Source organism: Malaclemys terrapin, chromosome 13 (genome assembly GCF_027887155.1).
Source record: "Malaclemys terrapin pileata isolate rMalTer1 chromosome 13, rMalTer1.hap1, whole genome shotgun sequence".
Lineage (NCBI taxonomy): Eukaryota > Metazoa > Chordata > Testudines > Emydidae > Malaclemys > Malaclemys terrapin.
In genome coordinates, this window is record NC_071517.1 from 7,106,565 (window position 1) to 7,133,370 (window position 26,806).

At 40.8% G+C, this 26,806-nt stretch overlaps 1 protein-coding gene across 1 annotated transcript; it reads right to left on the bottom strand.

Annotated features, from left to right (window-relative positions):
• Positions 1 to 8,473: 8,473 nt before the first annotated feature.
• APOH (apolipoprotein H) lies at positions 8,474 to 26,408 on the bottom strand. Its single transcript, XM_054047491.1, has 9 exons — positions 26,053 to 26,408; positions 22,259 to 22,433; positions 19,791 to 19,967; positions 18,865 to 18,961; positions 14,009 to 14,085; positions 12,537 to 12,725; positions 11,680 to 11,859; positions 10,062 to 10,259; positions 8,474 to 9,106 (listed from the first exon to the last, which is right to left on the bottom strand). The coding sequence occupies exons 2-9, from the start codon at positions 22,317 to 22,319 to the stop codon at positions 9,042 to 9,044; spliced, it is 1,044 nt and encodes a 347-aa protein (XP_053903466.1). The 5' UTR covers positions 22,320 to 22,433; positions 26,053 to 26,408; the 3' UTR covers positions 8,474 to 9,041.
• Positions 26,409 to 26,806: the final 398 nt, after the last annotated feature.

Genomic DNA, 26,806 nt, shown 5'->3' on the forward strand with positions numbered 1-26,806 from the left:
CAAATGAGTGCTGCTGATATGTAAAGTACAAAGAAATTGGGAGGAAACAAAGTAGTGTTTCATGGCATCAAATGGCAGCCCAGCAAACTTGTCTCTAACCATATTCCAACTTTGCAACATTTTGGTGCAGAAAAGTTTATATTAAACTGTCAGCATCTGGGCTAAAGCTCTTTCCCAAGTTTCGTCTACAAAACATTCAGACCAGATTTTCAAGTAAGATGGGTGCTTGCCAAATGACATAGATGTAAAATTAAGACGATTTTGAATATTTTGTCCTGTGACTCTAGAAGCAGTCTAAGATGGTGTAACATTACATACACACACACAAACTCTGTTATATTTGTGGAAGGTTGAATAATATTATTTCATGATAGCTGCCCCATTACTTATAAAGGAAGACAGGAACATGTAATCACAGATCACAATAAGAAATGTATCTGATGTATAATATTGAATGGTAAAAGCTTATAAAAAGAATTCATGTCCTTCTGATGTATAAAGGTTTTTTTTAAACTAGAGTTCTGTAGGTTGGCTGTAATGTATCTTTTAATATTAAAATGAATCTAGTATGATGTTAGTTGGGTTTATAAGACTTTACTGGTCTATAAAGTTCTAGAGTAATTAAGGCCTGGTCTACACTAGGGGAGGGTGTTGATGTAAGATGCGTAACTTCAGCTACGGGAATACCATAGCTGAAGTCGACATATCTTATTCCGATTTACCTCCCGTCCTCACGGCGCGGGATCAACGGCCGCAGCTCCCCCGTCGACTCCGCTACTGCCGCTAGCTCCGGTGGAGTTCTGGAGTCACCGGGGAGCATCTTAACGAGACGTGATATATCGATCCCCAATAAATCGATCGCTACCCGCCGATACGGCAGGTAGTCTGGACGTACCCTTAGTTGCTGAGTGTTTCTTTTTCACAGACACAGATAAGACATTTCTTGTTACTCTTCAAAGGAAATCACATATGGTTCAGCACAGTTAACTGCACATATACCACCAATATTATCTACCATATTTAGTATGATGAAATTCTAATTATTTTCTCTGGATGGGAACATAGGAATCATTGTATTGGATCAAACCCAGGATCCATATAGTCCGGTGTCTTCTCTCCAACCTTGACCAGCCTCAGAAACCTCAGAGGAAGGTGCAAGAAATCTTACAGTAGGTGAATTTGGGTGATCTGCCCCTTCCCCATGAAAGTCTTATTCTACTCCCTAATTGTTAGTGTCTTAAATATCTTTCTAAATTTTTTGTTAACATTAAGTTTTATAACTGGATATTCCTATTACATGCTCTGGGTGCATATAGATGCATCTGTAGTTGTGAATTTGGCAAATTCTAAATTTGCCATCAAAACAGATCACAAAACAACCCTGGAATATATTCTATAGGTAAATTTGTAGTAAAACAATTATCATGGTCCTCAGAAGAGCTGTGTTTTCTCCTGGTTGTTTTTTTTTTTTTTTTTTTTTTTTTTTTTTGCGCCATATTAAGTCAATGCCTAATTTAGTATAGATCAGATAAATTTCTAAACATGCCTATGTAAGCTGGTGGAAGGAAAAATAAAAGTCCCAAGTACAGGTCACTTCACATTCCTTTCTTCGGGAATTGCTTTATTTTCAAAAACAAAATTCAAACCAAAACAAATGTTTCAAGCTACCAGGTTAATAACCCCCTGAGGATTTTCCAGCTTCAGCCGAGTGGGAGAAGCTAAGACATACCCTTTCCCTGTGATAGCCTTCTTTGGAACAGCTTCTCCTTTTAATATATAACCCCAGCAAGATGTGATAGGCAGGAAACCGTTAACCCCTGGCATGCCAGAGCACCTTTACACTTGTCACAGCCTATCTTTCCATAACTCGTATGAAGTACAAAGAAAATTGAATGCACCATTTTCAGAGTATAGTGTGTTCAGAGTACAGTTTCTTTATTTTCTAACAAAACTCTTATCTCTTATAATATCCACTGGTTTATAATACATCTGCATATTGTAATTATGATGTTTCTTTACAAATAAGAGCCTTGTCAATTTCAGTTGTTTGTAGTTTGGGCATTAGAACTTATCATCTTCACTGTTTCTTATCCACTGAGAGTTAATTATACAATTTCTGGAAAAAATTATACAAAATTATCTTATTTTAAAAGTTTCCATTTACCTGTAGCTGAAACTTTATTCCCAGGTGCAGTATTTCTTTTGTGCTCCTTGCTCACAATATGCAACCTAGTCCATGCTTCTCCTTTTCTCAGAAATAATTGAAATGCATAGGGTTTTTTTTCCTCAAAAAAAAAATATCATCAGTTGTTTGTAAATTTGGGATTGGGATGTGGTATAAATAACTTTAGCAAACAACTAAATTGTAGTAAGATTTATAGAGAGATTTTTCAAATAGGAATTTAGTTACCTAAATGTTCTGTGGATAAGGTGAAATAGACTATATCCAGTAGTTAAGTTCACACACACTAGGACATCTTATTTGGGCAATTTAGATGTAATTATACTTAGTTTAAAATTGTCAGGTAGTTTGGGACATTCTCACATCTCACATATACTGTATATTCTCTTCTGAAAGGTTGAGAAATGAATGGATCAAAGTGGCAATGTGTGAAAGCTAACGTTCAAGTAGTGTGATACAGTGATATAATCAGCACTGTTGCTAATGTATTGGACTATCGGAGCATATTCTGCTGTGGTGTATGAAAGTGCAGTTCCTTTGATTTCAGTTCTGTCCTATTACAACAAGGCAGAATTTGCTCATAGGTGTATGTAACAGGAGATAAAATATGTTGTAATAATTGGGGCCTGACAGGCCTGCTGCCTTTGAGTTCAGCTGTGGGGAAGTATATAAAAGTGTACAAAATGTTCCAGTCACTGGTAACAAAGGTGAATGGGAAAAGGTACAGAAGGGAGATAGAAAGACTGGGTTCGTCTAAACAAAAAGGCCTACTAGTACTGTGTTGAGATCATGTCAGTAAACAGAAAGAGTGTGGGATGGGAAATCAATGGATCAAAATTGGTGTATTGGAAATTAGGCCTAATGAGTAGGCAAAATAACGAGGGGTGACCTATTGTGCCCATCACTTTCTTTGTGTCAGAAACAAACAAACTCTTTGGAGGAGAACCAAGCTGGCAGGCTGTGAGACAGGTGGACCAGAAGGAGAGAGCTTTACCACCATGGCTGACACGCTCACTGTCCCCTGGCATCCCTGGATCCACCATGACACCACTGGTCCTTCATTGTCCTGACCCTGAGTGATAACTTGTGTGGAATGGGCCGGACAGAAAAACCCAGGTGACATCACCAGATCCAGCTAAATCCAAAGACCAGCTGGGATGAGAGACTTGTTTCCCCACCACCCAACTTTTCTTCTCTTCCTTCTCTCTCCTTTTGCCCTCTGTTGTGCAAGAGTCTGGCTTAGCCAGTCAAGACTGCCTCTTTTGCAACACTGCTGTGAGCCTTAGATATCTTGATGCTGCCAGGAGTTGGAGTGGTTGATAAAACCACAAAGTGTAACCATGTATCTCTAGCAGCAAGGTTGCAAGTAAGAATCAGCACAAGAGACAGAAGCTGAATTTTCTATCTTTGCTGGCCTTTTTTCTTCCTTTTTTGTGTATTTTTCTCATCTTCTAGGAAATGGGTTTGGTCTTGAACAACAGCAGCAGCACCTCAACTAACCTTTTCTCTTTCCCCCTAAAAGGGCTGTTACAATCCTCTTTAATAACATCTAAAAGACAGTAAAGCGGGCTTCTTCTTTATAAAAAAAAAAATCCTACAGGTAAAGGAAAAGGAAATAAAGACTTATTTAAAAGAAGTCTTACTTCATGCTTTATATTTCAAATGCTTTCACTGTTTTTCCTTTTTTCTATATCTTTAATAAAAGCTTATAAAGGTTTTTAATGGTGCATTTGCCATGAAACTAAGCGGGCCAAGGTCTCTGCTCAAAATCCTGAACAATGTTTAACTGTTGAGTGTTGTACAGTAACAGGGTTGTGTTAACACATTGGGTTCTCTGGACCTATTTATTCCATGACAATTAACACAACAGATATATGACCTCACATAGTGATGCAGAGCTCTTGTCAGTCCACCTCTTGGCAAGAGTTGCATAAAACAGCAAAGTAAATCCCCTGACATTGCAGGGAAGGCACAGCTTGTTAATGCCACCAAAGTATAAGAGACAGACATGAGGTTTTGGTCAGAGGGATCTAGAGAAAGACAGGACAGCCTAGGAACAACTAGGGCTAAAGAGAAAGCTTAGGCCAGGGTTTATGTTCTGGTGATTTTGTTTGAGCGACTAGTTCAGTCAATCCCAAGAAGAGATTCATTGTCACCTTATGCAGTATGCATAACCTTTATTTGGAGGAGAATGGAAACACCCAGCTCTTACTTCCAGTGCCATAGTCTGACTGTACCATGTTATGCAAAAAGATTTTGAGTCACATGCGACCCTTAATAAATTCCTTCTGACAGCTCAATAAGAAATTAATTCTCATGTCTACCACTTGAAATAGGGATAGAAAAAATAGTCTTTACTTGGATTGGTCTGTCCACCTACTCAGTTACAAATACATCTGTTCCCTGCTAAAAGTGGTCAGAACTGCTCTTGTATGTTGCTGTTATTCTAATAATACTTTGTATTTCTTTCATAGACTGAAACTTATTGTAGGTAATTAACAGTGGTGCACACAGAGATGTTTTCCAGTTGCTTAAAATACTTTGCTGCCACTTTCATCTGTATAGTGTTGAAAACGTTTGTTTTAAAAATTAATAGGACTATACAAGGAAGATATAGTTACAAGAACAGTCTTCCCACTCCCTGCATATCATTGTCAAATTTGCATGGGCCCACTTGATACTACACCCATGGGGTTTTCCCATTGTCTTAATAGGAGCTGGCACAGCCCTTAGATGAGCTCAAAATAATGTATTAAAAAAATTATTTTTAGTGCACATCATAAATACATAAGGCAGTCCCGTTTGTAATTAAAAATACCATCCTTTCCTCTTTAAGTCCTAAAAGTTTAACAATACAGGAAGAATGACATTTCCGCTGCACAAACCAGGTGTTATGATGGTTTGGTGCCCAGGTATATGTAGGCATGTGCACGCGCACACACATTTTGTAAGTATGTTTGAATATTTTCCTTATTTGCTGGTACATATCTGAGAGATAAATGAATACTGGCTGGTATCCCGTGTAATCAAGAGTTTCATCAGCTTAGCTACATGAAATGTTCAATAGATTTCCCCAGAACTAGTATTGATCTTGTTACTGCCCTGCACTGCATCATAAGCTGGATGGAGTATATAGTCTACTAAAAAACCTGGTTAGAGACCAGAAATCATCATCTTTACTCAACTTGTTTATGTAAGAATTTTTTTAAGGCAGGCATTGTGTAATTAGTCGCAGTGTTAAAAATTAACTATTGCATAAAACAGAATCAATAAGATAAATCAGTGTAGATAGAATATTTGTTTCAGGTATATTTGGAATCACATGTACAAGGTAAATGGTTTTCTGATTTTTAATGTTGGGATTTTCAGAAGAGTCTAAGAAAGCAATGCACCCAAATCCTGTGGAAATTTGGGAACTCCTTTTAGGTTCTTTTGAAAATTGTAGCCTACATTAGTGTGTACTGTATAGCCCTGGGAAATGAACACTTCCAATTGTCATGCAGACTGTATGCTACTGAATAGCATTGAGTTCCTGTAATATACTTTCACCTCCAGGGCAGGTGGAGTTTTAAGACTCCAGAACTATGTGAAACAGAGTAAGAATAGCATTACATGTTCTCACCATGAAAATAAGAAAAGAATAGGAAGTTATGAGATAGTTACTGGCCTTTGGGAACCAAATAAACTCCTTATGTAACAGGAAGTGTATTTTTAGAGGAAGTCTCTTCAAAACAATTTGCATTAGATCCTTCTAGGACAAATACAGTATGAACTGATATTTTTACACATGACCATTTTCTTTCCTAAAGATTCACTTGCTACAGCAAGTGAGGCTAGAAAGTTTAAGTATCTCATTCTGCCACCATTATAAAAGAGCTCCATGTGAGCTCGAAAGTCTGACTCTCTCACCAACAGAAGTTGGTCTAATAAAAGATATTAACTTACCCATCTTGTCTCTCCCATATTGTGGGACCGACACAGCTACAACAACACTACATACCATTACTCACGAGAAGTTCCACACCGTGCTAGTTTCTCATTCATTTTCAGTAGCACAGATCATTTCTGTGACATGTCATTCCATATTCTTTATGGAAATATGCTTATGATATGAATGACATACCTGAGATATACTTTCTGAAAGATGGCTCATGTGAGATATCATTGGAAAGGTTATGATTTACTGAATGCAATTATCCAATTTGTATGCCTGAATCATTTCTGTATCTGAAGTTAGGAATATTGACTATATATCTGTATTTCAACTATGCTTACACTTCAGGTAAAACAATGGAAAAGTCAGATTGGGCGGATGGCCCATCAGTGAGAACAAAGGACTGTGAAAAGTTTGGCCTTCCTGTGGACGCTCCATGCTGCCACTGACTCATGGATGCTGTGATCCTACAGAGTCAGGTGGTCTTGTCACCTGATACTAAGACATTACCTAGGACTTCTTATAACTTTCCACTGTAAGGGAAGAGGGGTCAAGTTGGGAAACAAAGGATTCTGGCTGGTATCCCGTGTAATCAAGAGTTTCATCAGCTTAGCTACATGAAATGTTCAATGGATTTCCCCAGAACTAGTATTGATCTTGTTACTGCCTTATGTAAATCCTATTTAAGGGGTGGGAGGAAGGCAAACAGGACTCCTCCTCTCCAATGCCTGTCTGCCCAAGAAGAAAGACCGCAAAAGGGAAGGCTGGGGGGAGTCCAGACTGAGATAGGAGTCTAGTCTGGAACTCTGAACCACAGAAACTTTGCAAACTGCCTGCAACAATATCTAGGATTAGAAATACTATTTGTAACCAATTTCTTTAGTGAAACTAGCTTAGTTTGATAGTTTGATTTTATTTGCTTAATCATCTGCTTTGTTCTGTTTGTTACCCCTTTTACCACTTAAAATCTGCCTTTTATAGTTAATACATTTTTTTGTTTATTATTAACCCCAGTTTCTGTAATTTCTCACCGGGGGGGGGGGGCGAGAAAGACAAGAAGTGTGCACACCTCTCTCCACATTGCGGGGGGGGCAAATTTTATAATATATCTTTGAGCCTGCACTCCAAGGGAGGTGGACAGCTGAGTGCTGGAGCAAGTCCCTGAAGCTGAGTCTTCCCAGAGCTGATCGGCAGCTGGGTGTGGCCCTGCCTGTGTGTGTGTTAGAGGAGGTTTTAATAGCCTGGCTCAGCAAGACAGGTTAAAGGGGGCCCAGGCTGGCAGAAGAGGTAGACTCAGTGGTATCCTCAGCACATCAGGTGGCTTCCCAAGGGGTCCAACCCATCACAATCTCGTCCCTCAAAAATCAACATGGGTAAAGCTTTGGAGGAGAAAATATTTCTTGGGATTTCCTCATCGAGTTTATCCCTTCTAATTTTGTCAGGAACCTGTTTTTTACCTCCCCATCCCGTCACTGGAGACTGCATTACCGGGCCTGCCCAGAAATCTTGAGGATCCTGGGGAAGCTGTGGGAGGATAGAGCCAACTGCAAAGAAGCCTGGTGCCTTTCCGCTTTTTCTGGCGCCTGATGCTATCCTGCTCCCTGGCACCAGGAACTGTAGAAAGGATAGTCCAGGCCCAGGCTGTATCATCTTAGCCAGAAGAGTCTCTGCAGGGCCAGAAGGGGGATGATGTATATCATCCCTGTAGATCCTGCCCTAGCCCAATTAGTCTCTACCCTGAAGCTGCAACAAACTCTTTCAACGCTTCAAGGGAAGAAGATGTTTCCATAGGGGTGTCTGACCCATTTATGTGATCTGCACAGAGGGGGGCCTTCTTTCATGGGCTGATCTGGGGTGAAAGAATCCAGGCCAATTAGAGTATGTGCAGAGGAACATACTATGAGCACATGTCGGGGATAGCTTAGGTATATTTGGTCCTGTCTCAGTGCTGGGGACTAGACTAAATGACCTCTCAAATTCCCTTCCAGCCTGACACTTCTGTCATTCTACTCAACATGAATAAGGATGCTATAGACAGTCAGAGGCAGAGCTAGACAGAGTCCTGACAGACAGTTTTCTCCAGCCACTAGTCAAACGCCCCCCTTTTGACTAAGCACTGTCCCTCCTCATTTGAATTTTCAGACTACTGGTACAGATTAGAAAGGGGAGGCCTGGTTTTATATGTGTTTGCTTTGAAATCAGACTGTAAAATGAGTAACTTGAGAAGGTTGTTTTCATACTTAAATTTCTCATGTTTAGTTAAAAAGGCACAACAAGAAAATAAGAAAATCAATGCCACAATATCAGAGGAGTAGCTGTGTTAGTCTGTATCCACAAAAACAATGAGGAGTCCGGTGGCACCTTAAAGACTAACAGATTTATTAGGGCATACGTTTTTGTGGTAAAAAACCCACTTCTTCACATGCAAATGCCACAATTACCATTCAAAAACACTTTATGAGGAAAGGTACAATACTGTGTGGATACAGTTAAAACTGACTTTGAATGATAAAAAGGAAAGAGCTAGAGGATTTGATTAATGACCAGGTAATATTAAAAGAAATAAGTATGCACTACAGCTTGACTGAAAAATGACCACACTGGTGTATGGCCGGAGATGTGAGAACAAATTACAAGTACATGAAAGAGTGTAAACACCAAAGGAGAGGAATTGCTTAGGGTGGTCTGAAAGGGACTTGCAAATAAGAAGGAGAGGAAAGTGAGCAAAGGAACAGATCAGATATATCTCAGGAGAGAATTTGTAACAGAACATTTTATCTTAGACTGTGAAATAGACTGGCAATGAGATTATACTGTTTGTAGGGGCAGGGAGGAATACACTCCTTGGGACCTCCTTTCCACCTTTACAATTTTGTTGTAATAAAACATTTCGTTAACAGAACTGTGTTGTTGTTTTGAATTCACTCAGGCATCACATGGTGTCAACTCTGATGGATCCTTTTTCCAAAAAGATAGAAAAATACCAATTTCTGTCAAAAACAAGAAGTTACAAATCTAGGTGAGATTCTTTAAAACAACTGAAATAAGTTACAATCCTGGGGCATACTATGTAGTGAATTTTAGCTCTACGCCAGAGGAACCATAGAAAGATACCTTTCGAGAGCCCATTTCAGCAACAGCTGCATCCATCGTCTGATGCTAATGCAAGCCATGCAAAAATGAGAGCAGGTATTTCCACACTGAGCACATGGTGGGGTTCTCTCCCCCCGCCCACACACACATTTTCAAATGAAATGGAGCTGTAAAGAGGAACTTTTTGCGGGGGCAAATTTAATAAAAGAATAACAAACACAAAGCACTTCCTCTTGCCTACAAGCTGCCATATTTCCCTGACTGCTAATAAAGAAGTTAGCAATCAGAATCTTTCAAATTATTTCTGTTTGAAATATTTTGCATTTGCAACGCAGCTTCTGCACCCTCGATTCTGCAATGAAGCCATCAATCACTTTGTGATCCTGATGTCAAAAATTCAAAGCTGGATTACCAGCCCGTGATCCCTCCTCCCCACAATCCCATGCAAATCCTGCATAAATAGGTCCAGCATAAGTGATAGCAAGGATGGTGTTCTTCCCCAGGAATGAATGCAATGTCCCAGGGTCTCAAAGCCATAAATCCTACATAAGTCCCTACAATCCTCCTCCATCGAGAGTTTTGACCAGTCAATTCATGAAGTCACAGATTCACTGGCCATGGCCAGTTTTTTGCCACAGAGCACTTCTCTGACATAGAAGACTCTTGCTATGTATGTTCTCCATAGCTGGGACCACTTCTCCCACTGAAACTTTCCACTACCCTTCTTCAAGCCAAATGCTTTAGCCCTCAAGTATGGATTCAGGCTAAATGAATCCACTCCCCCCCACATATAATCAAGGTCTTATCACTCTCCCAAGCTGGACACTCTTGTGCAGTTACCCTGGTACATACCTTCGAAACAGGAAGGGACTGTGAGTTGGCCATTTATACACTGAGTGGGTATGGTATAGCCACACGTTTTATCTTGGTTTTTGCAGAAAAAGAAAATAGTTTCAGCATGCTGTATTCCTTCCTTGAGGTCATTCTGAACTTTTATCTTCCGGCCGTTGTATAACACTGTGGCTTTCTTAACTGGTATTTTACATGGTGCTGAAAAACAATTAATTTGTAAATGGTACTTCTGAATAATAAGAGCTCTGTTTAAAAATTGAATGGGCTAGGTCTTTTGAAGAAGATACAAAAATAACATTTGGAGGTAGAAGAACACCCTGTGGCCCATGCAGGTCTGTCCGCTTGCCTAACTAGTTGGAGTACAGACCCTGTGTGGGATATTCGATAGTGGGCTAAGCAGAGGTGAAAGTAAGCTGGTATGGTACGGTGTACAGGTACACATACCGGCAAGGGGCAGCTTCCCCACGCCAGCGATTTAAAGGGCCCGGGACTCCCAGCAACGGCTGGAGCCCCGGGCCCTTTAAATCACTGCCCGAGCCCCAGGGCTCCTAGCTGCTGCCACAGGTACCACTACCATCGGGCTCCAACGGTGATTTAAAGGGCCCAGGGTTCCCAGCCGCCGCTAACACAGCTGGAGCCCCGGGCCCTTTAAATCTCGATTTAAAGGGCCCGGGGATTTAAAGGCTCCGCCTCTTCTGGTTGAGGCCCTGCCCACTTCCAGTTGAGGCCCTGCCCCCCCCTGCTCAGGACTCCGGCACACAGGTAAGTCCTTTAAGTTACTTTCACCCCTGGGGTTAAGTGACTTTGAAGCACGCTTGGGTGTTTTTGAAAATCACACGCTCTGACTTATTGCAATATGCTGGTTTAGGTGAATATGTGTTCTTGATGAATGTGGTCAAGTGGCTGGTTTCCATAGGTCAGTTGTAGGTGTATCTTTTATTGGGAACATCCAAATAAGCGGCATCTTTGACCCTTTTCATAATTTAAAAGTGTGAATATGTTTCAAATAGTCTAAATATTGATAGAAAACAAATTAAGTGACATAATCACAGAAAATGTTACTTCTGATCACAGTAAATGGGGGAGACTAGTGAGGCCAGGTCTACACTAGAAAAGATTTGCTGGTGTAATTATACTGGCAAACCCTTCTAGTGCAGGTACAGCTTACACCATCATAAAACATGCTTTTGGTGGTATAGCCTTTACATTAAGGTTTGTGCCGGTATAGAAATGTTTCTTTAAAAAAGGCGGTGCGGGAGGGGGAAGTGCCCCAAGCAACATTGCAACACCAACAAAAGTTTCTAGCGTAGACCTGACCAGTGTACAATGTTTTCATTCAGTTACGAGAAAGATGAGTAAAAGGGAGAATTCGGACCTAGTGGAAATAGGTGCTTGATCACTGAAGTCAATTCAGTTGTATCCTCTTACACTAGGTCGGATTTTGAAGCAGATAATCATTTCATGTTTTCTTACAGACCTCAGTTTGAAATGTTTGTACTTTCTGCTTTGTTTAGAGATGGGGAACTGTTATAAAGACATCTCTCACGATGGATAGCTACATTTTTAGGACAATACAGGTCAATAGATGGTTTTTAATACAGAGTATATATCTTCATACCTTTACAGGTTGGCTTGATGGACCAGCTACCTGTTTTTTCACACCTTGATTCCCTTGGTCCATCTAGCACATAACGAGGCTGGCAGCCGTAATCGACGCTCTCCATATAATGATAGGTTCTGCGAACATGAAAATTTACAAATCCATTTTCTATCCCCGTTGGATGTGGACATGTGACATCTGTTGTAGAAAAAACAAAGCTGCATCAGATGTAGACGTTTAAGACATTTTTATATACTGTGGAAAATATGGTAACCTTGAAACTTTCTTTGGTTCCTCTTTCCCAGAGATATACCATGAGAGAAGGTGAACATGTTAGAAAGAAACAAATGTTATTTTGTTTAGAAATATTTTCATTATAATCTATGAATCAGATCCTAAAATAGTGGAATTTGGCACAGGTCCATTGAATTCAATGGAGTTATGCTAATGGAGTTACCAACTGGAGTTACTAATTGGCAGTCTAGTCCTGTATTTCTTAAACTGATGAAATAGTTCACTGCTACTGCTTAGTTAGTGGAATATGTTCATGGACCAGATTTTGATTTCGTATCAGTGGAAGTTGCTCTTGATTTGCATAAACTTATACAATATCATAGGTTATGGTTACCTTGGGGCAGCGTTTTGTTCTACAAAATGTGCCAGCTTGAGATCATTGTCAGCATCTACTTTCATTCATGATTCTGCCTTTCAGAATAGGGTGAATTCTAGTCTATCCAATGTATGCATTAACAAGTTGGTATCTTTTTAGATAGCCCATTTTAAAAAAATATTGTTCATGCTATTTCATACATGTTATTCTAAGAAGCTTTTAAAATAATAAAATAATGTAAATTAGTGATAATATATTTACTTACACCTGCATTCCGGTATATCACTCCAGGTCCCATAGGCCATGCAAGTAGCAGTTTCATTTCCAAACAACGCAAAAGGTGATAAGCATTCAAAACGGATAATGTCTTGGAAGACAGACTCATTTCCAGGCGATAGCTTATGGTAAGTAATAACTCCAAATTCAGGAAGCGAGGGAGGAGGACAAGTCACAGCTGGAAAAACCAGAGCATCATTATTCCACATGTTATAAATCTAGCTCAGCGATACTCCGACTGAATCTCGAGAGCTGCAAGTGGCTCTTTAATGTGCCTCCTGAGGCTCTTTGCAGCACATATTAAAACACTGTGTGATTTAATTATTAACCAGTCCAGGTTATTAACCAATTGTAGCCGATAAAATAATACTTGCTCAGTTATTTTGCTGTGAGAATAATACACCTCTACCTCGATATAACGCTGTCCTCGGGAGCCAAAAAATCTTACCGTGTTATAGGTGAAACTGCGTTATAGCGAACTTGCTTTGATCCACCAGAGTGCGCAGCCCCCCCCCCCCCCCGAGCACTGCTTTACCGCGTTATATCCAAATTCGTGTTATATCGGGTTGCGTTATATCGAGGTAGAGGTGTATATATATTATACACACATACACATACACGCACATATACACACACACACTAAACATTTCCCATCATACTGTTTAAATATGAATATATAGTACTATAGTAAATGAAACAATGAATTCACACTACAGTGGCTCTTTTGGGTAATGTTGATGGCTAATTTGGCTCCTGAATCACTGAGGACTGAGTACCACTGACCTAGCTGTTACTCCTGCCTTGAGGAACATCGCACAGAACGAGCACCATGCCCATGATGGAATTATGCATACCATCACAGAGAAATATATTTCCCAACGCAATAAGATTAAAAGGCTCAGTGGCATAAGCATTTGTAATTCATGGATTGCTGTAAAATGTTACAGCCTATATAATAATACATAGACCATAACTGCATATTTGTACTTCTCTCATCAAAGTGTTGTATGTCTATGAAGGGTAGATTATGGCAAAACAATACCTACACCAGAGTGGCAGAGTTTCCCTAATATCCTAATTTGAAGCAAAGAGGGTAAGTGACCTGCCCCATCCCCAGGGAATCGGCATCATCTCTGCTCCAGTATTAGAATTCAGGAGTTCCACACGCCCATTCTATTAAACAGCTTATTAAACTACTCTTCTCTTACAATTCACACACCCCAAAAATAATAAAAATAAAACAGATCACACCATTCACTCCATGTCAAAGATAGAAGGTCTGATTCTTATTTACACCGAGTCCCTTTACACTGCTCTGGCACTGCTAAGAAGCCTTGGAGTGGATGGAAATATATTTCTGCCCACTTTAAGGGTCTTTAAAAGGCCAGAACGACATAAAGAAGTCTTGAATGTACATAAGAATAAGGCCCAGAGAATTTCTTTTATATATGGGACACATACGTTGGCATTCAGGTCGTTTTCCGCTCCACTGTCCATCTGCCATGCACTGGCTAGTGTCTGTTCCATAGAGAATGTATCTGAAGAGAAAGAGATCCATTTATAAGCAAACTTTGAGACCATTTACACGTAGCAGGATTGAAATAATCTTGACAAGAAAGACTAGTACTTCTCTAAAAGAGACCCACTGCACTGCACCGTAGGGTCCAAATCCTGGAATCCTTCTCTAGTTCAAACACTCATTGATTTTAATGGGAATTTTGATTAAAACCTGAAAAAATTGGCTCTATACTAACACTGCAAGTTTCCAAAAGGCGTGGTTTCACAAGAGGAGAAAACGAATATGAGGCCAATACCTTCCACAGTCAATTATATATAGTATTTGCCATATTGGTTTATATAATTGATTAATACGGTGTATACATGCAAGTAAAGAACATTGATTTGTCATTAATACAGTGGATGGTACAATAAATGGTTTCTTGGGAGCAACGCTCAGTTATCTATGACAAGTACATTGATTCTGTTTGTATAAAATCAGATACTTCAGGGTAGATACCATAGTGCATAACTTTACCAGTAGACACCAGTCAGCCCAGTTTAATTCACATGTACATTCCCTCTAATGTCCTTATCTCCAGACTTCCATGAATGTATTAGTGAAAGTCCTTACACTGAGTTTTAATGAAATGCTCATCCTGTTTCTGTCATTTCTCTATTACACAGCTGGAAACCAGCAAATTATTGTTAGCAAAATGAGGTCCATCAATCAAATCCCATTATTATACTGACTGTCAGAGGTGCTTGTTATACTGTCTTTCTCAGGGGAGCAATTTGAATGAAACCATTTACACCAGTGCTTAATTTGTAATGAAAGAGGTGCCGGGGTTCAAGCACAGGGCCGGCTCCAGGCACCAGGCAACCAAGCACATGCTTGGGGCAGCACCTGGTAAGGGGCGGCAAATCTTGGGGTGGCGGGGGGTAGCGCGGCGCGGCATTCTGCGGGGGAGGGGGGTGCACTCCGGCGGCGCGGCCCTCGGCGAGGGGGGCGGCGCGGGGCGTGGCACTCGGGGGGGGTTCCGGCCACTCGGCGGGGGGGAGGCGGGCTCCGGTGGCGCGGTGCTCGGCGGGGGGGCGGCGTGGGGCGCAGTGCTCGGGGGGGGTTCCGGCCGCTCGGCAGGGGGGGCGGGCTCCGGTGGCGCTCGGCGGGGGGGCGGCGCGGGGCGCGGCGTTCGGGGGGGGGTTTCCAGCAGCGCGGCGCTCGGTGGGGGGCGGCACTCGGCGGGGCGGCGCTTTTTTTTGCTGCTTGGGGCAGCAAAAAAGTTAGATCCGGCCCCGTTCAAGCAATTAGCTGCTGGGGCTCAAGACATTTTTTTACATTCATAACTGATACAGCAAGCACAGAGGGGCCGGGGCTATGAACTGCAAAGCCTAGAGGTGCCAGGCCTCAGCCCTGGCATAAATTAAGCACTGATTTACACTTAACAATGAATTCCAGTCTGTGCGTCAGCCATGAATGTCACAGGTGAAAAATATTTGCTAATGAATTATTCCAGCGGAATGAGTCACATGTTTGTCTGACTATTGTCCAAATATCTGTAGTCTTAGATGGATTCCTTACAAAGAAGTGATACCTTTATGCTGTACTATTGCTATGGTGATACTTTGATGGACACATCTGGTGTATATATATACACACACACAAGGCTATGCAGAGCTCCATCCACCCTGCCTACATTTTAGTTCTCATTTCCTCTATGCCCCCCTCTTATAGCATAGATTCTACAGAATCCTCTCAGCTTTCTGCTCTGACGTTTCATTCCACACTCAGCTTCATGCCTTTCTCATGGTGCTCCTACATGCAGAAGAGCGACTGTCCTATCCACCTCCAAATCTGTCCCCAAAACTTGTTTCCCTGATCTTATTCGCCTGTTCAACACTATTCTCCTCTCTGACTCTCTCTCTCGCTCTCTATTCCTTCTGATACTTTTAGGCTTTAAGCTGTTCAGAGAAGGATCTCTTATTTCCATGTGGGTTTTTTTTCAATGTCAAGTACTCTGTAATGGGGGCCATCACCCCAAAATCACCTTGGTGACTTGGTGAGGTGCTGCCATTGTGTCTCTGCCTCAGTTTCCCTGAGTGAGGATTTTAATAAGTCCAGTGAGGCTTGTATATTGAACAGCACCCTTCAGGGGTCTATTTATTCAACCCCAAAGGCAGAACATCACATTAATAGGCCTCCCCTTCAGTATCTGTAGCAGGACAGGGAGGAGGCTGAGTCAGCCTTTGTCTGTCAATGCTAATTATATCCAAGGTTCCTTACCTGGGAGGCCTTCGTGAACCCTTTTTTGGAGTCAGGACTCTCTTGTCATTATCATTCACAGTCCCTTCTTGTCACAAACTCTCCCACCCAGGAGCAATTTTCCTTGTTTTTTTTTTTTTTTTTTTTTTTTGCTGGTGACCCCCCATCACCAGCTTCCCCCAAGAAGCCTTCTCCGTAGGTGTGTTCTCCTACTTTCTGGGAACAGTTCCTCTCCCCAGGAGCCTCTGTTCCCCTAGCTAGCCCCCACCAGGCATAGCTTCTTTTATCACACCAGAGTGCTTCCCTCTGGTGTAATTAACTGCCTCCCAGAGCCTCTCAGAGGTCAGCGCAACCCCCGACCCCTTCAGGGGGCCAGCTGCCCTCTGACAGACACCCTAAGGTGCTATGCAAATAATAAAAACATTGGCTACAAAGTGCGCTGATGACATACTAATAATGCAGCTCACACTGAACAGCCTAGTTTGTGTGCTGTTTATTTTAGAGCCATACATTCAGCAGGCCTCCTTAGCCGAATCCACAAAAATTGTGAGTGAACCCACTGTGCAGTCACAACATATAATTACATCTCTAAACAGGTTGCTTGATGGTGACTGCTCATTTGCATATTGAAAGAGTGGTTAGGTATATTTTGATAGGATATTTCTTTTAACCGTGGTCTACCTACAATTGTTTTCACCCACGTGATTTGTTTCTACAGCTTTCTTCCCAGTTTTAATGTCACCCGACAGCACTTCAAAACAAGGGAACAGCTCTAGCTGAAACATCCCTTTATGTATCGCTGGTTCCACCAACGTGCTGGTATCAAACATCTGTCGCTGTATTTTCCTTTGCCAATTCCTTTGAATTTATTCTAATCTCCAAAACTGGCAGCACTTTTTCAAACCAGCCATCCTTGGGTAAAAGTGTATTGCACCGCTGCATAAGGAGACCAAATAAGGGTTAACCTCAAGTTTTCATTCACTGTGCAGGGAAAGACATAGAAGCAATATTTTCAGCCCCAAGAGCCTAGATTGTTATGGAGCTGTCTCTGATGCAGAAGTTCATCTCATGCTGTACAAAGGGGATTTACAAAGGGGGGAGTAGGTGGCACAGAATTTTTTTTTTTTTTTTTTTTTTGCATAAAATCAGCCCTGCCATTTGGACTGGTTCCATTTCTGAGAGTCATTCTCTTGGGAGTAGCAAAATCCCCCGCTAAGCTATGGCCAAGGTTAAACAGGGTAAGAGAGAGAGAGACCTGTCCTCCACACCAATTCTTGAATATCTGGGGCTCCTGACAAGTGAAGAATTTTTTACATCAGTTGTTCGGCAGCTCTGACACAGCCATTTCCATATGACCTTGTTTCCCATATTCTCAGTCTGAGTGATGCTGTCTAGAGATCACCTTGTTGATTTGAACTGAATATTGTACTAACATGGGGACTGAAATCTGTCCTATTTCTGTGTCAGCTCAATTCCTGGGGTCTCAATGTCTGCTCTAGCTGTCATCCCCCTAATTGTATCTTCCCCAGTTTCACTAGGGCCAAATCCTGATCCCATTGAAAATCTAGGGGAATTCCAGCATTCACTAACAGGGCCGAGATTTGTTCTTAATGATCCAGTTCAACATCCATTGAAGTCCATGGGCAGACTCCATAGGAGCAAGTGTGCCCTGAGTGATCATGTACAATACACCATTCTGTGTTATTCTGGTGGAAGCATCAGTCATTCGGAGATTTTTTGCCATTATTCTCAATCCTTCCATTGATTTTCTCAGTTTTCCAAGTCTAGTGCAGCTTTCTTATTAATTTGGGGGTCCCAATTTTCTTGTTTTAATTTTTCAATCCAGCCTGCAATTTCACTGGATTTCTCTTATATTTGTGCATTTTAAATTGATTGATTTATCCTTCCCATGAGCAGAGGTCCCTCTAAGTGCACTGATTGTCAGGATGAGTTGGGGACACTCCAAGGAACGGATGACGACTGCTTTGGGGCCTGAGTTTTTCAATAATGTAGACCACATTTCTTAGTAGCTTCCTAATAATTTTGAAACACTGCTTTGATCTTCCTTTGCCTTAAATTTGCTGCTTGGATTTAGCCTGATCCTCTGATACAGCATGCAAGGTTGAATTATGCTCCGTCACATAACTCCTCCATGTTATCCAAACTTGGAGACAACAAGAAAGCTGGACAAGATGGATGTCTATGGGAACCAATATTGGGGATTTTGAGAATAATAAAGCCAAGTCACTGTGCTTCTAGAAATATTTTATATGAAAAGTGCAACAATTTCCTGGGTTTGTTCTTAAAAAGTATGTTCATTTTATTTATGTATTTTAAGTAGTATCACATTTCATAACAAAATCTCTGCTAGTGGTTACCTAACTACGTGAATCATTGGTCTAATACAGTATAGGAATTTCTATGTTCACCATAATAAAATATGAAATGGATCATTTTTATTTCTGTAGCTTTGCTCAATTAATAAAACCAGAGGATCTAGTTTATTACCTTACTATGTTGAAGTTATTTTTAATAGCATGGTGATATGAGAACTTACCCTGGTTCACATGAAAAGTGTATCAAACTTTGATAGTTCGTGTCTATAACATGAACTATTCCGTTTATCATGGCTTCAGGATAGGGACATTTCTTTGCTGTTGTTTAAAGATGAGAGGATATTATTATTTCATGATGTATAAAATAAAGCAGTCACAGAATTTACATCATTTAATGACTAGTGTCATTCAAATTTCTTCACTTCTTTGTACACATTTTCATCACTCTAGACATTTTATATTTGAAATCAAAATACACTTAAGATAGTTTCAAAGTTCTTAGTGATTACATTAGCTTTGACAATTGATTAAGGGCTATGCAAAGCATGAGATATAAATAACTTGTCTGTGATTGAAGTCAATAAAGATTAAAGTTGTCAGGGTCTGACCCTGCTTCCATTTAAGTATAATGGAATTTTGTAAACAAAAATATATTTCTGTAAATGTCATTAAACTCAAAATTATCAATATTTTACTCACACACTTTAAAACAATAGAATAAACAAACCTTCGAATTTTAAGGATGAAACAACTGAGTTAAAATTTTGGTTATAAACATCATAAATAGTTACAATTTTCAGTGTATACAGAACAACTATATAATTTCAATCTAAACATCTTTTATTTTGGATTAAGGGAATCAACAACAAGAAAAAACAAAAGTAAAGCTCCCAATAGAGAGTGAAGTGTGCAACTCCTATCTAGCAGCAGCAACCCTGATAACAAAATGGCTGCTTACTTTACAGTTTAAGAACTCAACTTTGCGCTCAGTTCTTACAATGTAAAGGCAAGAACACAGAAAATGAAGGCATCACAGCTGCGTAGCTAGATAGATCACACGAACCATAAAAAAGCTTGTGTCAAACCAATGCACAGTCTATCAGCAGCAGAATATAACATCTAGGAATGGTATTTATGAGTTACTTACGTATACATCTCATTTTATTGATAGGCCATTTACCAGACAGAGGGCAAGTATACTTCCTTGAGCCACTCTGATGGCTATAACCAGGATCACAGGTGTATGTAATTTCTTCACCTACATCATATACTCTCTTGTCTACATCAACTGTAGCAAATGGCACTTCAGGGGGCTTGTGGCAAACTGGAAGAAAGGAAGCACTTTCAGTAAAAGGTTTTAGTTGTACTGGGCAGAGGATTTTTGTTTGTATGATTCAGAAGACTCAAGCACAGAGGTCTTATACTCAACTCAAAGGCATTTCTCCAATTGTCTGTCTGTAACTGTCCATCAAAGAACCACTTGATGGCACCCAGTGACACCTTTCAAAATAACACCACCCCTATTTCAGCTCTGCTGATCCTCCTAATATAGTTTAAAAATGACAACACCCTGAATGATTGATCTCCCAGACAGAAAAGAAACGAGAATGGCGGGGGGGGAGGGAAATAGGGGTGTACACAGAATCCCTGGCATGGGCGGGAAGAATGGAGGACCCTGGCAAGGGCGGAGGGAGGGGGTGTCACACAGAACCCCTGCCATAGAAGGAAAATGGACGACGATTGTATGGAGGAGTTGTTGAGCATACAAATTTACCCTAATTGTGAGCTCAACTGTAAAAAGCGAGTGAAAGTTCATAAAACGTTACAATAACCTACAACAAATGTTGATGGGAAAAGATGCAAAAAAGAGACAGACTGAATTAGTTCAAACAAAAAGACCTCCTGGTATAACTACCAGGCATGATCTTAATACAGTCCTTGAGACAGGAAAAGTGTGGAACCAGAAATCAATGAAACAAAATTGGTGTGTTGGATATCAGGCCTAATCGGTGGACAAAATAATAAGAGGCTGGACTATTCCTCCCCGTCACTTTTAAGAGTCTTAAAAAGAAAAACACTTTGGAGAGAAAAATTGGCTACTGGAGCGAGTTTCACCATCAAGGCTGCCACCCTCACCATCTTCTGGAACCCCAGGCCTTTTTTTCATCCTGAGCCTGAAAGAGTTGCTGACCAGACAAGGCCAGAGAAAGGAAGACAGATGACATTGCCACCTATATCAGCTGAATCCCAACCACCACCTGGGATGTGAGACTGTGTCTGTGTGTGTGTGACACACACACCTTCGAGAGGTCTTGTCCTTGTCTCACCCCCCTGGTGTGTTCTTTCCTTGTCTCTCACACCCACTCTTGTGTGTGCTTTTCCTTCCCCACCTTATTTCTTCTGTTCTAACTCTAGCCTTTTTCCTTCTAATGAGGGTCTGGTTTTGCTGGCCAAGACTTCATATTTTGCAAAACTGCTGTAAGCCTGTGACCAGAAAAAGACACCCCAAAGCAATGCCCAAAAGAGCCCGAATGCTTGTTCAAGTTTGCTAGGGTTCAGGGTAGCTGATAAGATCATGTGCTGTGCCAGTGTTTTTCCAGCAGCGAGGTTGCAAGTGGGAGTCCACACCAGAGACAGACGCTGCATTTTCTACCTTCTCTATTCTTTTCTCCCCCCTTGTGTGTGGGTTGGTCTTGTTTTGTCTTCTGAGAAATGGGCTCAGACTTTAACAGCATACAATTCCAGCCCATCTTAATTAACTTCTTCTCTTTTCCACCCATAGGACAGTTACCAACTAAGAGACTTTCAGATAAAGGGGGGTTACCATCTAAAGGGAGTGGGAACAAGGGATGTTATAAAGAAAGTCATATTTAATACTTTACATTTCAAATGCTTTAATGGTTTTAACCTTTTATTAAAGACACAAAAAAGGAAAAGATTTTTAATAGTGTGTTTGCCATGGTACTAAGCAAGCTGAGGTATCTGTATACAAAACCCTAAACCTTGTCTAAAACTCTGTAACGTTTAACTCTTTATTCTGTCTAAATTAACACAGAGGGGACATCAGTGCCCCTGACATGTGGCAGAGGGTGAAATGGGGGGCCCTGCCATGGTGGGAAGGCAGGGGTATGCAGAGGAAAGGGGGAAATAGGGGCACACACCAAATCCCTGGAAAGGGAAAGAATAGGGGACAATGGTATTTGGGAGGAGGAGATAGGAGATACACAGAGCTCCTGGCATGTTGTGGGGAGAATAGAATATCCTGTATGGGGTGGAGGGATGCTATGGGGACACAGAAGTGGGGAGTGGGAAGGTTGCAGGGAGTCTCTGAAATAGAGGGTGATGGTAGGATGGCACACAGGAAGCGGGGCAGTGGGGGGGAACAGAGAAATACAAGGAGCCCCTGGTATGTGCAATGCCATGCACTCAGCCTACAGAAGCAATACAGGGTGATAGTTTTCAAGAAAAATTCTAATATTTTGGCCAGACTTTTCCAACTGCTTGATAACCCCCAGAGATTCTGCAAAACCCCCATCTCCACCAAGGTGCTCCCATCCTCATTTTCTACTTACAATAAGGAATATTATTTGCTATGCAAAAGTCAAAGACACTTACCACGTCCTGCAAGAGCACAGTGTGCTAGAGTAACAGTCAACAAGAACAGCACAGAGGGCATTGCTGCTAGTTCCCAAGCCTCCAAAATGACTCTAAAGTAACCGTTTCTTCTCTTCAAATTAGTAGACAGCCACAAGAGGTGAGTTAAATATTAACTCTTCATGTTTGCTCTGATCTAGTAAATAGAAGATAAAAGACTGCTGGTAATATCGGCAGAAATGTCCCTGATGCACATGTATTACAGGAATTCAGATAGTGACCAATTCTGAAGGTCACTCATCTCTGCCTGATGGTTCCCCTGGATTGTGCCCTCTTGAATTTTTTTTCTTTTTCTTTTTTTTTTTTTTTCAAGAAACTAGGCACCAACTAGTAAGTCAGCTCCAAACCTTTCAGGGCCAGTTCCTTGTCAGGTGTAAATTGATGTAACTCCATTCTACAGTGACTAAACTGATTTACATCAGCTGAAAAAAAATCTGTGTGATGCTGGCTGACCAGGTCACGCTCGAGTGTATTCAGGTCAATTCACTTGCGTATTAGATCAGAGTGATTGTAAATGTACTTTTGGGTGTTTAAACTTCATAAAACTAACAGGAGGTTACTGATATTATTTTTGCTTCTCTATTCCTGTCATAATGTAATAGGAAACATTTACAGGGTAAATACTTGTGCAACTAAATTACACATCAAAGAAAGCTTGTGAAATGCCAATGAAGGACGCTACTGTAAGACTGGTATAGTGATCCAGGAGTTCACATTTGTTACTGCCTTGGTGAAATCTAACTACAGAACATACCACCAGTTTGGGGTGTGTGAGAGGGGTGTCTTCCTGATTTTCTGACAGTCTGACCTGAGACTGGCACTCACCCTCCAGACAGCGTGACGATCTAGCCCTCAGACTTTCACTCTGCATGGGAGAGGGGAACCCTCTGTAACAGAAGGGCTTGCCCTGTGGGCTGGAGAGCCTCTGGTTAAGCCAATCCTGGGGATGTGCAAGTACTGGAGTGTTCGGATATCTAGTGTTCAGTACCTTTTAGGTATGTCTCTTTTTGCAGCATCAGCCCTTTCCTTGCCAGCTTCTGTGAGCAGGGCCTGCTCACAGCTTAGCTTTGCTTTATGTTAGCAAAGTCTTGACCATTACTTTAGTTCAGGCCTCAGGCCTCATACTTTTGCGATTGGTGTATAGACATTCATTTTCATTTGAGGTGCATTACTAATATTTCATACAAAATGTAATGCTTAATGGCTAAAATAAATGCTCACAATCTTCCATGAGAAGGTGTATTGCTTTCCCTTGCTGAACACTTTGTTTCAGCAAAAGAGTTAATAACATAATTTTAACAAGCTTTTTAGAGTTAATTTGCTTGTGATACCAACTTCACTCTTGTTAACTGTTTAGAAGCACAAACTTTAACAACCATTGCTTCCCATTAACATAACGTAACAAAAGAAAAGTGTAGAAAATTAAACCAATTATAAAATTAAACCAAAATAAATTTTAAATACAGATACTTTGAGGGTAGTGGAGAGTATACTTTCATGATGCTTTGTTATATTTGGGAACCAAAGGTGGAAACCCTTTGAAAACTTGGAAACCTGTTGAAATTGTTTGGTTAGCTTTATGCATAAATTGTTGTTTTAAAACATTTTGGTTATGACATTCTTATAACTATACTTAAAGGTGCAAACAAGTTTATAAAAAGCCCAAACAAGAAATTAACATTTTGTTAATATTATTTTTACCTTAATGTTGAGGTTTCCCCTTACATTTTTTCTTTGAATAACAAAAAATAAATAAAAAAAAAGTAAAAAACTTAAAAAACAAAACAAAACCGTGCTTGATAAAAGATAATCCTTTTTGGTTGCAATTGCATTATTTGTTGAGGCAGAAATATGTACATATATTTATAACTGAAACTTTTTTGAACTTTGCACAAAAAATTGGTGCTAATAATACTATGATTATACCCCAACCATGATCTCAAAATAGTGTGGTACCACATATACATATATATTTTTTAAAAAGGGTATAAAATTGACTTTTGTTGCAACAAAAAATAAAAATAATTAAAAATAGTCACGTGACCCACACAACATACAACACAAGACAACAGACATGACATACAGGACAAACTTACAATTAAAAACAAATGGCACCAGAATTCTATTCATAACTATACAAAATAAGGCAAACAAAAAAATAAATAAATAAAAAGGGTTAAACATTCGAATAAACAAATTATTTCCTTATTTAAAACTTGTAACATAAATTGATAAAAATATAGTAATATTTGCCAAATTTATTGTATTAATTTGGTAACAAGGAATTTTGCATTGCTTTATATTTAACGTTATTTTAAAACTCTGCTATATGGAAATAAGAAATGTCCATGTTTCAAATATTAGTTAGTGGTTAGGATTAGAAGCCAAGTGTGCATTTCTGTTGCATTTCTGTTGCTTGGCAAACATATCTTCAAGAAAGTTAGGAATAATTCCAGCTGGTGCATTCCTGAAGGGTTAAAATACTTAAATTATTGGATTTATTTAAAGTAAAGTTTTTACCTTGTTTTATTTTTGTTTTTTGTTTTATTCTGTTTTCAATTGCTTTATCTTTTGGAGGTTTCTGTAAAAACCATAACTTTTAACTTTTAAAACAAAGAGAGAGAGAGCAGAAGTGAGGAGCAGCAGGGGAAAGGGCGGGGGGCGAAGAGCAACCTAGGAAGGTAGCGAGACCTGAGCCAAGAAAGATTAACTCTATCAAGGTACTGCATTTGGAAGTACAGGCAGCAGCAGTAAGTTTAGCAAACTAGGAAAGCATATAAAGGACAAAACTTAACCAGTATGTAAAAATATTTGAGAAAGAAGGTTCTATTTTCAGATATGAGCGCGGAGTGTGGTTCCGTGGGTCAAAGCAGTTGGGAACCTGCACATTTGGGAATCGCGCCCCTGTTTTTTATCCTGGCTCTGAGAGGAGAGTGGGGGTAGTTACCTGCCTTTGTAAAACTTGAATTTGTTCCCCCCGTGTCTGTTGCTTTTGAGTGCATGCCAAATGGATGGTGGGAGTGCCCTTTTTTGCTGCAGTTAACTGGTTTTGGGCAACTCCGTGTGTTAATGCATCAATTCTAGGTGTTAACCCACTTAATTTTGGTTTTTTACTTTGAAAATCTTTTTTATTCACTCCCCTGCGATTGAGTCGCAGCTCCTGTCTCCTAATGTGCTCTGTGAACTGTTCCATATTTTCCTTCATCTGATTTACCAATTCTGTGAAAGTATTGTGTGCTACTCTTTCCTTCTGTGCACTTACTTGTCCCGTTCTGACAGGCACCAGTTTGTATTTTTTTTTTGGTTCCTTGCAGCTGTTTCCAGTGTTTTATTCTGTTCCTGTGCTGGTTGTCTCTGGGTTGCTTGCCACCCTGCAAGGGCGGTGGGAGCATTCCAGGGCTGTGTAACTTCTTTTGATTCTTTTAACTCTTCCTTTGTTACTGTTACTCGCTTTGCCAAATTTGTGGCATGCTGTTTTAACCGTCTCACTGCCCTAGACATTCGTTGCAGAATTCTTGCTTTTTTACTTTTATTTTTTAGAGCCTCGGTTTCTACTATCGCTCTACATATGCCAGTCCATGTTTCCCCACTTTCTTTTTAAAATTCATATGGACCCCCCTTACTGGCAATCCAGCGGGTCCACGAGTTAGCAAGCTCTGTGGGAATATAAAGAGAGGGGATAAGGGGGTTCCCTAGCTCAAGGTTTTCTGCCATGTTAGATTGCGGTTCCTACAGTGGACAGCTCGCTTACTCACCAGATCAGCGGTCGGGGTCACCAGTGTTGTCAGACGCTACCGGTGTGGTGCTCTGCTCTGTTCAATGTTGATATCAATCGGCTGCGTGCGTGTGTTCCCTCTGTGTGCTGCCCCAGCTCTGCGCAGATAGCTCACACAGCAGACCCCGAGAGAACCCCCAATGACCACAGACTCTAGTAAGGTACGAAGACACGTCAGCCAGGTTTATTGTCGAAGAGAAACATGTCTCCAGCTCCCTGGCAAACAAAGTCAAAGGTGCTGCTGAGGTGCGGCTAGCCAGTACTTATGTGCTCCCTGACAATGGACCCAGCTCAGTCAGTGGCGGGACTTTCCACTGCCCCCTAGGCTGGACAAAGACATCCACTCAGGGATGCATTCTTATACACAGGTACAAACAAGTTACACATCACTCCTGACGTATTGAGGTGCAACCCCTCTATGTAGCAAGGTACAACCCCTCTACGTAATAAGGTGCCGCCTCTCACCTTGTACATGTTGATTTGAACAAAACAACTCTATCCATCATATTACCCTTTTGGCCCTGTCACTGGTCAGCTTGTTCCTTGTTATCTGTGTGGAACGTGCAAGTATTGGAGTGTTCTGATATCTAGTGTTCAGTACCTTTTAGGTATGTCTCTACTTGCAGCATCAGCCCTTTCCTTGCCAGCTTCTGTGAGCAGGGCCTGCCTCTGGCTCACCACTTAACTTTGCTTTATCTTAGCAAAGCCTTGACCATTACTTTAGTTCAGGCCTC

What these genes read in the sequence shown, in the direction of transcription:
- APOH (XM_054047491.1), bottom strand. Translation starts at nt 22,319, where the DNA reads ATGCCCTCTGTGCTGTTCTTGTTGACTGTTACTCTAGCACACTGTGCT. An exon ending in CTGTGCTCTTGCAGGACGTG is followed by an intron (nt 19,968 to 22,258) that starts GTAAGTGTCTTT and finishes CCTTTCTTCCAG; the next exon opens with TTTGCCACAAGCCCCCTGAA. An exon ending in CATCAAGCCAACCTGTAAAG is followed by an intron (nt 10,260 to 11,679) that starts GTATGAAGATAT and finishes ATTGTTTTTCAG; the next exon opens with CACCATGTAAAATACCAGTT.